Genomic DNA, 13,568 nt, shown 5'->3' with positions numbered 1-13,568 from the left:
GTGGGCTCCCGGCTCCACAGAGAGCCTGCTTCTCCCTCTGACCTTCTCCCCTCTCGTGCTCTCTCTCACTTTCTCTCTCTCAAATAAATAAATAAAATCTTAAAACAAAACAAAAGCAGGGGTGCCTGGATGGCTCAATAGGTTAAGCCTTCAGCTCAGGTCATGATCTCAGGTTCCTGGGATCCAGCTGTACCACCCTCCCCCAAGTTAGGCTCCCTGCTCAGACAGGGAGCACTCCTCCCTGCCACTCCTCCTTCCTCATTCTCTCTCTCTCTCTCTCTTTCTCTCAAATAAATAAAGCCTTTTTAAAAAAAGGTAAAAAGTATTGCCAGTTAGATTAGGATATACCACCATTTGTAAGTCACATCTTGATCCTCCCCCCCCCCCCCACCAAACTGAACCTCACATTATACTGCACTTATTTCTCCTTACACTCTCAGTGGCTTGTTGCACAGTTGTGTAGCTGGGACTTGACTTTACCATCATCCTGAGAATTTTCCTTACTTTCTTTTGTTGAATCCTCTCTCTTTCTTAATCTTGTTTTACTTTCCTTTTTTATGGTATGTCACATCTTCCTGAGCTTCCTGAATTAGTGGTTTTTAGTATAAATTTCTTGAGATCTTGCATTCCAAAAATGTTTTTGTTTTCACATTGGATCAATAGCTTATTTCTGTAGAGATCTGCAATAGAAATCATTTTCCCACGGAATTTTGAAGGTATTTCTTTGTCTTCCCCTGTTTACAAAATTGTGCAATGTTGTAGTTATTTCATCAGCCTTAAGATAGACATTTTTCCACCTTTGAAAATCTGTGATTAGGGGCGCCTGGGTGGCTCAGTGGGTTAAGCCGCTGCCTTCGGCTCGGGTCATGATCTCAGCGTCCTGGGATCGAGTCCCGCATCGGGCTCTCTGCTCAGCAGGGAGCCTGCTTCCCTTCCTCTCTCTCTACCTGCCTCTCCGTCTACTTGTGATTTCTCTCTGTCAAATAAATAAATAAAATCTTTAAAAAAAAAGAAAATCTGTGATTAAACATTACCCTTGTTTAAGTGGCAGTGTTTTTTCTTAGTAATACATAAAATAATGGTGTGTTTTACAGTTGATGGCTTTTTAAAGAAGAATAAAGTCGGAGCGCCTGGGTGGCTCAGTGGGTTGGCCGCTGCCTTCGGCTCGGGTCATGATCCCAGGGTCCTGGGATGGAGTCCCGCGTGGGGCTCTCTGCTCAGCGGGGAGCCTGCTTCCTCCTCTCTCTCTGCCTGCCTCTCTGCCTACTTGTGATCTCTATCTGTCAAATAAATAAATAAAATCTTAAAAAAAAAAAAAAAGAATAAAGTGTATCTCCCCTTGTGATCTCAACTCACGGTTGTGGACAGTAAACATCACAAATATCTGAACAATGCCATGTGTCTCCCCTTCCTTTTTACAATTCCTCCTATTTCTTCCCTTCCTCCCCGTCAGAGGAAACATCCTGACTTGGCAATAATAATTTTCTTGCTTTTCTTTATAATTTTACCATTCTTGCTTGGGAAACTTTTTCTGTAAAGTAGGTCTAGAACGTAAATATTTTAGGCTTGTGGGCCACATGCTAAAAACTTAAAAACCACTCTTAGCACATAGGCCATACCAACAAAACTCAGAGGCTGGATTTGGCCAGCAGGCCTTGGTTTGTCAACCCCTAATATAGAGAGTATACTGTTCAGTGTGCCTGTTCTTGAATACAACATAAATGAAATACGTATTCTCTTATTTCTTTCATTCTATATTGTGTGAAATTCATCTGTGTTGATACAAGTAGTTTATTTTACACTGTGTATTCTTTTGTAAGAATATCCTTATTTTGGGGCGCCTGGGTGGCTCAGTGGGTTAAGCCTCTGCCTTCGGCTCAGGTCATGATCCTCAGGGTCCTGGGATTGAGCCCCGCATCAGGATCTCTGCTCATCTGAGAGCCTGCTTCCCCCTCTCTCTCTATACTGGCTTTTCTGCCTACTTGTGATCTCTGTCAAAGAAAGAAAGAAAGAATATCCTTATTTTACTGTTGATGGGCACTTGATCTGTTGTGGGTTTTTTTGTTTTGTTTGTTTGTTTTTGACATTATAAGCAGTTCTGCTGTGTGTGTTCAAACTACACATACACCTTGTTTTTAGGTATATACATAGTGGAATTGCTGAGGGATAGGGCATCTAAAATTTAATTACAGTTGAGGTCAACTTACCTTTTCATGTTGTATTGGCCATTTGCGTTTCTCTTTGTAAAGTGTCAAGTATTTGGCACCTTTTTTTCCTGTTGGTTATCACTTAACTTTTTTTTTTAATATTTTATTTATTTATCTTACAGAAAACGAGAGAGAGAGAGAGATCACAAGTAGGCAGGGAGGCAGGCAGAGAGAGAGGGGGGAAGCAGGCTCCCTGCTGAGCAGAGAGCCCCATGCGGAGCTCCATCCCAGGACCCTGAGACCACGACCCGAGCCAGAGGCAGAGGCTTAACCCACTGAGCCACCCAGGCGCCCCAGGTTATCACTTATCTTACAGATTCGTGGAATTTTTAAATTTATTTTGGATACTAATCCTTTGTCAATGACATATATTACTAATTCTGGTTTGTTTTCAGCGTTTAGTATTTGCGAGTGAAAACAAGTTCGTATTTTAGTATGGTCCTATTTATCAGTCTTTTTTTCATGATTTGTTCTTTTTTGTATCTTGCTTAGGAAACAGTCTGGCTTCCAGAGATCCTTTTTAGAAACCTCTCGTTCGGGGCGCCCGGGTGGCTCAGTGGGTTAAAGCCTCTGCCTTCGGCTCGGGTCATGATCCCAGGGTCCTGTGATCGAGCCCCACATCGGGCTCTCTGCTCAGCGGGGAGCCTGCTTCCTCCTCTCTCTCTGTCTGCCTCTCTGCCTACTTGTGGTCTCTGTCTGTCAAATAAATAAATAAAATATTTTTTAAAAAAAATAAAAAAAGAAACCTCATTCTGATCCTTCTATGACCTCTTTTTACCTCCCTCTCTGAGGGCTTGTAGGATCTTTATTTATCCCTGGTATTCTGTGAAATGTCATGAAGGTGTATCTTGCTTTGGCTCTTTATTAATTCATTGCACTGGATACTTGGTAGACCTTTTCAGTCTGGAAACTCATCCTTACATGCTAGAAAATTTTCCTATATTATCTCTTTGATAAATTCTTCACTTCCCTTAAACTCTTGTGGGGTTTGTTTGTTTGTTTGTTTTTTAATTTATTTGACAGAGAGCTCACAAGTAGGCAGAGAGGCAGACAGAGAGTGAGGGGGAAGCAGCCTCCCCACTGAGCAGAGAGGCCGATGCAGGACTCTATCCCAGGACCCTGAGATCATGACCTGAGCCGAAGGCAGAAGGTCAACCCACTGAGCCACCCAGGTGCGCCCTTCCTTGAACTCTTAATTTGATATGGCACCTTATAGGTCGAACCTCTGATTTTGTTCTGGCCTTCCTAATTTTTATTTTTATACTTGTCTATATATAATTCCACAAAGTTTTTCTGAATATTACCTTTAAACCTACTGAAATTTGGGGCTGCTTGGGAGGCTTAGTTGGTTAAATGTCTGCCTTTGGCTCAGATCATGATCCTGGGGTCCTGGGATCAAGCTCCCTGCTCAGTGGGACATCTATCTCGCCCTCTCCTTCTGCCCATCTGCACCCCTCCCCTCCCCCACTCATGCTTGCTCACTCACTCTCTCAAATAAAATCTTAAAAAGCGGGTGGCCACCTGGGTGGCTCAGTGGGTTAAGGCCTCTGCCTTCAGCTTGGGTTGTGATCCCAGAGTCCTGGGATATCAAGCCCCACATTGGGTGCTCTGCTCAGTGGGGAGCCTGCTTCCCCCTCTCTTTCTCTCTGCTGCCTCTCTGCCTCCTTGGGATCTCTGTCTGTCAAATAAATAAAGTCTTTTAAATAAGAAACAAACCTAGTGAAATATGTATTTCATCAATTGACTTTAATATCCAGGGCTTGCTATTAGTTTTTGTTTCTGTTTTTTTAATGGGGGTGTGTGTGTGTGTGTTTGAGAGAGAGAGTGTGAGCAAGGGGGAGGGAGAGAGGGAAAAGCAGCCTCCTACTGAGCAAGGATCTCAGTGCGGGACTCTTATCCCAGGATTCTGGGGTCATGACACAAGCCAAGGCAAATGCTTAACTGACTGAGCTACTCAGGCATCCTTTGCTATTGTTGTTGGGTATTTTTAATTTTTAAAATTGTGTTAAGGGGTGCCTGGGTGGCTCAGTCAGTAAAGCATCTGCCTTCAGCTCAGGTTATGATCTTGGGGTCCTGGGATCAAGCCCCGCATTGGACTCCCTGCTTAGTGGTGAGCCTGCTTCTCCCTCTCCTCTGTGCCACCCGCCCCCCCCAACCTTAAGCTCTCTCTCTCGCTCTATCTGAAATAAATAAAAATATATATTTTTAAGTATGGTAAATTGCACGTAATATAAAATATACCAACTTAAAGGATGCCTGGGTGGTTTAGTCAATTAAGCATCCAACTCTTGATTTCAGCTTTTGTCCTGATCCCTCAGGGTGGTAAAACAGTGTGGTGTCTGTTTGAGATTCTCTCCCTCTGCCCCTTCTAAAAAATTTACCATCTTAAACATTGTTCAATGTGTGCAGTTCAGTTGTGCTAAATACATTCACAATGTTGTGCATCTAATCTCCAGAACTTTTTATCTTATAAATATAAAATGCAGTAGGGCACACCTGGCTAGCTCATTTGGTAGAGCATGCAACTCTTGGTCTCTGGGTTGTAAGTTCAGACCCCACATTGGGTGTAGAGATTCCTTAAAACACAAGATCTTTAAAAAATAATAATAGGGGCGCCTGGGTGGCTCAGTGGATTAAAGCCTCTGCCTTCGGCTCAGGTCATGGTCTTAGGGTCCTGGGATCGAGCCCCGCGTCGGGCTTTCTGCTCAGCAGGGAGCCTGCTTCCCCATCTCTCTCTCTGCCTGCCTCTCTGTCTACTTGTGCTCTCTGTCTGTCAAATAAATAAATAAATAAAATAATAATAATAATAATAATAAAGTCAGGGCACTTGGGTGGCTCAGTCGCTAAGCGTCTGTCTTCAGCTCGGGTCATGATCCTGGGGTCCTGGGATCGAGCCCCACATAGGGTTCCATGCTCTGTGGGCAGCCTGCTTCTCCCTCACTCACTCTCCCTGCTCATGTTCCCTCTCTTGCTATGTCTTTCTCTGTCAAATAAATAAATAAAAACTCTTTAAAAAAATAATAATAATAAAGTAAAATGGTATACCCATTACACGGTGACTCCCATTACCCATTACCTCTTCCCTCAGCCACTGGCAGCCACCATTCTACTTTGTCTATATAAATGTGAGTACTCTGGGTAACTTGCATAAGTGAAATGATGTAGTATTTGTCTTTTTGTGACTGGCAGCATGATGTTCTCAAGGTTCATTCATTATGGTAGTGTGTACCAGTACTTCGTTCCTTTTATTGCACAGTAACATTCCATTATATGGATATACCACATTTTGTTTATCTGTTCACCAGTTGATGACTGTTTAGGTTGTTCACGGTTTTTTGGCTACTATGAATAAGGCTACTGTGAAAATCTGTGTGTAGACATATCTTCTCTTGGGTATATACTGTTGGGTCATACGGTAACTGTTTAACTTTTTGAAGAACTATCAGACTGTTTTCCAAAATGCACCATTTTGCATTACTGCTTTCAGTGTATGAGAGTTCTGATGTCTCCATATCATCACAAACATTTGTTTCTTATTGGTTATAGCCACCCTAATGAGTGCAAAGTGATTTCTCATTGTGGTTTGAATTTGCATTTCCCTAATGACTGATGATGGTTAAACATCTTTACAAGCGCTTATTGGCCATTTGGACATCTTCTTTGGAGAAGTGTCTATATGAGTTAATTTTGAAGTATGTTTTTACTTTAAGGATAATGAAGAGTTGAGAGTTAGTTGCCCAGTGCCTGCAGAGGATGAACAGACAGACTGCACCTCTGCTCAGCAACTCAGTATGAGTACCAGTCCTCCATGTACAGCTGAGCTTCCTGCATTAAGGTACAGGTTCAGTATAGAAAATCTTCTACATTATTAATTACTTTTTCGGGGTGCCTGGGTGTCTCAGTAGGGTAAGCCTATGCCTTGGGCTCAGGTCATGATCTCAGGGTCCTGGGAACAAGCCCCGAATTGGGCTTCTCTCTCTTTCTCTCTCTGTCAAATAAATAAATAAAATCTTTAAAAAAAAAAAAAAAGATTACTTTCTCTTCTGATTATTTGCTCAGCTCTTTGTTTGTGCTGTACTAAGTCTAATGTCAAGCTCTCTTTTCCTTAGCACAACTCAGCAAGAAAAGGATCCAGTAGAGGATTCCACTGTTCAAAAGGATGTTCTCAACCAGACAACTATACCAGTTTCTTCCCCAAGTACTGCAAAGCCATCAAGGACAAATAGTACTTCACCATGTAATAGTAACATAAATGCACCTGTAGCTGTGGCCCTACAGGTAACTTGAGGAATTTAGTATGTGGGGGGGGGGGGTAATTGGCTAAATAATAAGTGGTTTGTTTTTTATTTTGTTTTGTTTTTGCATAAGTCTTTATAGAGCAGAGTCATTTGGAAATAGCCCAAATTGAGGCTGCCAGCCTCAAATGAAACTCAGGAAGTTTAAAGTCACTGTGAAGAAATGGGAAATTTTAGCCATGTTGAGATAGTGAGGAAGTAACTGTTCATTCTGGGGTTTTGTTGTTGTTGTTGTTTTAAGACTTTATTTATTTGAGCAAGAGAGAGTATGAGTTGGGAAGAGGGAGAAGCAGACTCCTTGCTTCAGCTGAGTAGGAAACCCCATGCAGCACTCCATCCCACAACTCTGGGTCATGACCTGAGCCAGAGGCAGATGCCCAACCAACTGAGCCACCCAGGTAGCCCCAATTCTGTTCTGTTTTGTTTTTTTAATGGCCCTTTTTTTTTTTTTAAGATTTTATTTATTTATTTGACAGAACAATAGAGAGTACAAGTAGGCAAAGCAGTAGGCAGAGGGAGAGGGAGAAGCAGGCTCTCTGCTGAGGAGGGAGCCCAATGCAGTACTTGGTCACAGGACCCTGCAATCATAACCTGAGCCAAAGGCAGCTGCTTAACTGACAGAGCCACCCAGGTGCCCCATTAATGGCTTTTTTTCTGATTACCTTCTAGCTAAGTGAAACGTCTTTCTTACTCAGGTTATGATGAGGTATTATTTTTGGGCTAAAGGGACTCTGAGCCCTTTTGAAATTCCTTTTTTAATAATGTTTAACAAGTCTTAGGGCTACTTCCGTTATTAATCAGTTTACAGAAATCATTTTTATAATTAGGGAAATACAGAAAAGCAGGGCAAAAACACAACATTTAATAATCTTTTCATTCATTAATATAACTAATTGCATTTTGGTATAGTTTCTTTTTTCTAGGTTAAGGACATTTTATTTTCTTATTTAATACTAGTACAATGGCAGCTACCGATTACTGAATGCCTGCTATATGTTAAGACCAGTGCTAAATACTTTTCACTTGCTTTATCCCATTCACATAAGGCCCCTATTGTCCTTTTTTCCACATGAGATTAATTAAAACTTTTAAATAGTCTTCTATTAATATATTATTTGTTCCCATGGGGCGCCTGGGTGGCTTAGTGGATTAAGCTGCTGCCTTCGGCTCAGGTCATGATCTCAGTGTCCTGGGATCGAGCCCCGCATCGGGCTCTTTGCTCGGCGAGGAGCCTGCTTCTCTCTCTCTGCCTGACTCTCTGCCTACTTATGATCTCTCTCTCTGTCAAATAAATAAATAAAATCTTTAAAAAAAAAAAAAAAAGAAATATATATATATATATATATAATTTGTTCCCAGCTGCTCTGTTGAGAGTCTTATGAAATCCATCTCAGGGTTCTTTATAGCCATGGAAGAGAGAATAGAATCATTTTATTTCATCAGATGAATGTACATTATTTACTTAATCTGTCCTTCCTTATTAGACATTTAGGTTGTTTGCAGTTTTTTCATCACCATAAGCAATGCTGACATGAGCATCTTCTAGATTAATTCCTCAGGTGACATTATTGTATCATATATAAATTGCCAAGGCTTTTTATTATTTCAGCAAAAAAAATGTTTAAGATTACTATAATACACTTTAATAATAGTGTATATGAGAATGCCTGTTTCCCTTTTCTAGAAGATAGCTTACTGATTTTCTTGTGGATCACACTATCCTTTTTGTACTTTATTTAAAGAATGTACCATAAATTTTTTTTATCTTCACTTCAAAGGAACCCCGAAAGCTAAGTTATGCTGAAGTGTGCCAGAAGCCCCCTAAAGAGCCATCTCCAGTTCCTGTGCAGCCACTGCGAGAACTTCGCTCCAATGTAGCCTCTCCCACCAAAAATGAAGAGAATGGAGCTCCTGAGAAGTCCATTGAGAAATCACATGAGAAGCCAGAAGCAAGGGCTAGTAAGGAGTATTCTAGCTTCCGAGGCAATACCATTCCCAGGGGAGCAGCTGGAAAAATCAGGGAACAGAGACGCCAGTTTGGCCATAGGGCTATACCTCAGGGAGTGACTCGACGTAATGGCAAAGAGCAATATGTGCCACCCAGATCACCAAAGTAAAGAAACAAACAAACAAAAAAACTATTCAAAAACTTCTCTCTCTTCCCATTAAACTTGAGCCGTGGCTATATTGAACTGTTCTGGAGGGGAAGGGGTAGCCAGGAAGGAAACAGGAGAAAAGTGTCTGTCCTTAAATCATTATGGATTTTGGAGTTGTGAGCAGTAGAATCCCAAAATTCATCTCTAAAGTGATTTTAAAATGCTGGAGGATTCCAATCAGTATAAATATATATATATATGTATACATATATAAAAATATAATTTTTCTATTTTTGTTTTTGATTTTAATTTGCAGAGCTCTTCTGCCTAGAATCAATTTTGAGGGTTCAGATTTAGCTTGAAAAAAAAAAAACATATTACACATCCTTCAGTACAGGAGATGAGGGAGTGAGAGAAAATATTTTTTGAAGAAACATTTCTGTAAAATTAGAAATTACTTTTTTTAATCTATTTAAAGTTTGGCTTGGAGAATGCCATCTCTGCCTATATGGCCTTGTGTTGCAAAGCAGATCAGTGGCTAGGGTGCCTGTTGTGTGAGTGTGTGCAAGAGTGATTGAAGCCAAATCTGTTGTCATGTTAGTAAATGATTTGAAAACTGAATGTAATACTTGAGTAGATTTTTTTTTCCATTTTGAAATTCAGTCTCTCTTTTTGACCTTAATATTTCATTCAACAAACTTTTAAGCGCTGATTGTACTTAGAGATGTGACTATCAATCAGTTTGATACTCAAGGAAAGAAAGGGGGTTATTCAAAAAATCAAAAATTTGTTTTAGGTCTGAGTGGATAGGTCAAATGGACTTCAGAGGTTTAAACTGCTTTGTGATTTCCTGCCCCACCCCACCCCTAAAATAGGAGACAGGTTTTTTTGTTGCTTCATTGTCATTCTCTGTTCTTTGACTACCCACCCCCAAAAGCAAAATAACCAACATCTTACAGAATTGTATGTTTCTAATTGCCTTGACAGTTTAATCAAATCATATAACTGTTCTAATCTCCGATTGAACATTGAAGTAGTTTACTCTTCTGTTCATGTATTTAGAACTTTAGATCCCAGAATGGTAGGTCAGACTGACCCTACAGTAATTTATTTGTGTTCCTGTTAAAGATGAAACATTGTAACTGATTTCTTTAAGTGTTAAGTAGTGTAGAAGTAAAAAAAAAAAAAAAAAATATATATATATATATATATATATATATATATATATATATATATATAAAAAGGCTTAATTTGGGGGTGACTTTTTTCTGTTTACAATGTATTTTATCATCATCTTCCTTTTCTCCCAAAAAACAAAAAAAACAAAAAAACAGTTTGGAATTCACAGAAACAGAACCAGCAAGTCATGGTATTTTTTGACTTAAGGTGAGAAAGATAGTTGAAGAAAATTAATAGTACATACTTTCTCAGTGAATAAAGTTGTAGCTGTCATATTAAGTAGGCACGTTTACATGCTGGTGTTTAGAAAATGGCTAAAATATTAAAAACCATTTTGCATTAATCTGTTTTAAGTCCTACTATTTTCAGAGTTCCATGTAAGGTGGGGTTTTGTTTTCTTTTTAGGGATAGTTTGTAATAGTCATAACTATCCCTTATGTTAGTGAATTACATATGTACAAATTGAAACTGTAAATTGTGAACACTGGAAAGAACCATTGTGACATAGAGTAAACATCTTAGTAATATATTAAAATGAATGTAAATGGAGGTTAAAATTACATTACTGTGAAACTCATCTTCCAACTCTAAGTTAATCTTTGGAGATTTGTATTAGTAGGTAACTAAACACTGCACATTTCTGTACAAGCCAGGATTATCATTTCTTTGTAACTTATTCAGCTTGGCAATTGCTTTTGATTTGGTGGATTGATAACATGGTATAATATATTTAAGCAGTTTGAAACTATTCATTTCTACACACTATTTTTAAAAATCATCTACTAGATGAAACATACAATAAAACTACCTGTGCTGAAATTTGGGGGAAGTTTAGGTCCTTTAAAAAAAAAAGTATTAATAATCATTGACTACATCTATGATAAAAGTGCTTATTTTGGTTTACTTAGATAATGCTGCAGTTGGTGGAAATGATAAACATTTAAAGTGTTAACACTCTGTGAATGCATTGGATTTAAGAGAATAAACATTTTATAAAAATCACTTGGTAAGGATTATAAACTTAATTATTGCACTTAAGAATGAAACATTACTTTTTTACAATGTCACAGAAATAGGCTTGTATTACTTGTATGCTTGTGTGACTTTTAGTCCACCCAACTTCTAAAAACTAAATGTTCTAATTGAAACAGAAGAAAAGAGTCTTCTTTTTGAAGAAAGCAACTGTGTTCTTGCCTTTTTACCCAAAATGTTATTGGAAGTAGAAATTTGAAGACATGATCATTTTTAAATTTCTTATAAAATACATAGTGTTTTAATTTAATTTGCCTCATTACAGTTAATAGTTCCCAGTTTGGTGGGATGTATAGGGAAGAGTGTGTGTGTGTGTGTGTGTGTGTGTGTAATATATTTTTTTCACAGTATGTATTTAGCATTTATTTTATTACAGCAGATTTAAGGTTTGTATGAAAATGATGCCTGTGAGTTGTGTGAAACTGTTTGGATTTTTTTCCAGCAGTTCTCTGTAACTGATGGAGGTTGGGCGCTTACTGTAGTTCAGCTATTTATTTGGTTGTGTAGAGGGAGGAATTTAAATGTCAAATTTTTCTCTTCATCCTTATGACTTAACATTTCCTTGGATTGTTGGAGGCTAAAAGTAGATGCAAATGATAATGAGTGTATAGTTTGGTGGTTTTCTGTCATAGTTCTTATTGCATGAAGAGAATAAGAGTCACACAAGTTCATCACTTAGCACTTCATAGAGAAGGTATTTGGAGATCACTGCAAGACCTCTCTCCATTTTCTATCCTGATAATTGAGCTTTTCAGGATATCTAGGGCCTGTCTCTACTTGAGTGATTCCATTTTTGCAAGTATAGACTGGCATTCAAAAGAGTGATCCATCTAAATTTTACTCACTTGAATTTTGGAAGAAGAGAAGATCTTTTAGTAATCAGGATTTATTGTTGTCATCTTATGTGCTCGATTTGCATGTGGTCTCAAATGACATGCTGATTTTTAATTTATTTGTGGTTCCTAAAATTAAGGTAGTTCCTAAAATTAAGGTAATTTGAATATTGCTTTACATTCCTTTTTAAATAACCAGGTTGGCTTTGCAAAAGGCTTAATGATGGAGTATTTGATCTGCTGGTGCAGAAAATAGTATTTAAAAGTTACTGAATACTTTTTTTAAGCTTTATTAGTTATGGCCTTAATAGTTAGTCTTTTGGCTTAAATGTCCACTGGTTTTACTTTGACACAATTAAACAGCACTGGGGATAAGTCTCTTGATATTTGTGTTGGGCGGGTATATTAACCCTATTTTAAAAGTACCATTTTGTTTGTTTTTATAGAAAAGGTAAAATGCAAGAGGACAGTGTATTCTTTTTGAAGGTTTTTATAAATTAACGTATGATGAGGTTTTTTTCCTAATTTTTTATATTTCCTTACAATGTGGTGGCCACTAATTTAACTTGAGGCTTTTCTGGTGTATGCTAACTTAGCTAGTCTGAGCTTCCAAGAAGATACATAGACATTTCAGTTTTTATTAACTGAATGAGACATTTTAAGAAGTTGAAAGAGAATTTGTGTTCAAGTTGAAAGTAAATTCTCTTTTGAAATCACCTGATTATTAAATAATTTTATTTTTTAAAAACTAACAGTTTTTTATGAATTGAGTAGACAGTTCCTAAAAATACAACTCAGATGTCAACAGGCTGTGTGTAAAATAAAATGGTTTTATTTTCAGTTTTGTAGTACAAAACACTGATTAGTGTAGATAAAGAAACATCTACATCGATGGTGGGTTGTTTTGTTTTGTTTTGTTTTTGCCTGATTTACTTGTCTTTTGAGTGACCCCTATTAAATGTTTGGGGTCAGGGATCAGAACCAGTTACCCAGCTTCTATTTTGTCCATTTCTTAAGTTTGTTCCTGTTGTCCAAACTGCCCCCTCCCCCAAAAAAAGATGGTGTGACACATGCTCATGCATATTATGTTAAAATGAGTACATCCTTGTATTTGTATTTCTGTTTTCAACATTGCCAAGGTGCTATGGGAAATTAAAGTAACACAAAATTAGAAAAAATAAAATTATTTAAAAGCAGGACTGGTTTCCTTTTCTCCAGGTGGTTTATGTCTAATGACTACTTGTATTTATTTTTCCATAATTCTGTGTGTTGCCTATTCCCTGAGTTCTATCATTATTCTGGTCTCAGGTCTTTTTTTGGTTTGGTTTGGTTTGATTTGGGGGAATGGGATACAGGATGTGTGAGATTTCCTCTATAAAGTGAGGGAAGAGAACCAGAAAATTCAGCAGTTATGGTCCTAGGCTTTTCTCAAAATCTTTTAGTGTCTGGAGAAGTGGTGATGGAGAAAAAACCATAAAGCAATGTGCAGCTTATGGATTTTGGTTTTCTGGGGTAGGTTATGGTCTGACCTGAGTGTAAATTCTAGGCTTTTAAACTTTTATTTCAAAGAGAAAACCATTAGGTTATTTTTAGCTTTTCACCACATCGTTGTTTTGTTGTATCTAAAGCTAAAGGATTTGGGAGCTTTTTTTTTTTTTTTTTAAGATTTTACTTACTTATTTGACAGAGGTCACAAGTAGGCAGAGAGGCAGGCAGAGAGAGGAAGGAAAGCAGGCTCCCTGGTGAGCAGAGAGCCCGATGTGGGGCTTGATCCCAGGACTCTGGGATCATGACCTGAGCTGAAGGCAGAGGCTTCCTGTGGAGCAGGAAGCTAGATGAGGGGCTGAATCCCAGGACGCTGGGATCATGACATTGAGCCAAAGGCAGACGCTTAACAACTGAACCATCCAGGCGCCCCTCAGTTTG

The 13,568-nt window shown here is 38.5% G+C and overlaps 1 protein-coding gene across 8 annotated transcripts in view; it reads left to right on the top strand.

The window, feature by feature from the left end:
• LARP4 (La ribonucleoprotein 4) overlaps positions 1–12,838 on the top strand; it is a 210,619-nt gene extending 197,781 nt beyond the window's left edge. For all 8 annotated transcript variants that reach the window (XM_045073027.1, XM_013050596.2, XM_004781719.3 and 5 more), the window contains 3 exons: positions 5,918–6,042; positions 6,317–6,485; positions 8,281–12,838. In XM_045073027.1, coding sequence (XP_044928962.1) covers positions 5,918–6,042; positions 6,317–6,485; positions 8,281–8,619 — 633 coding nt within the window. In that variant the 3' untranslated portion in view covers positions 8,620–12,838. The remainder of the gene's footprint in view (positions 1–5,917; positions 6,043–6,316; positions 6,486–8,280) is intronic.
• Positions 12,839–13,568: the final 730 nt, after the last annotated feature.

The sequence above is a fragment of the Mustela putorius genome, unplaced genomic scaffold, assembly GCF_011764305.1.
Source record: "Mustela putorius furo isolate JIRA1106 unplaced genomic scaffold, ASM1176430v1.1 tig00537227_pilon_pilon_pilon, whole genome shotgun sequence".
NCBI lineage: Eukaryota > Metazoa > Chordata > Mammalia > Carnivora > Mustelidae > Mustela > Mustela putorius.
This window is presented reverse-complemented; position numbering and strand designations above follow the sequence as displayed.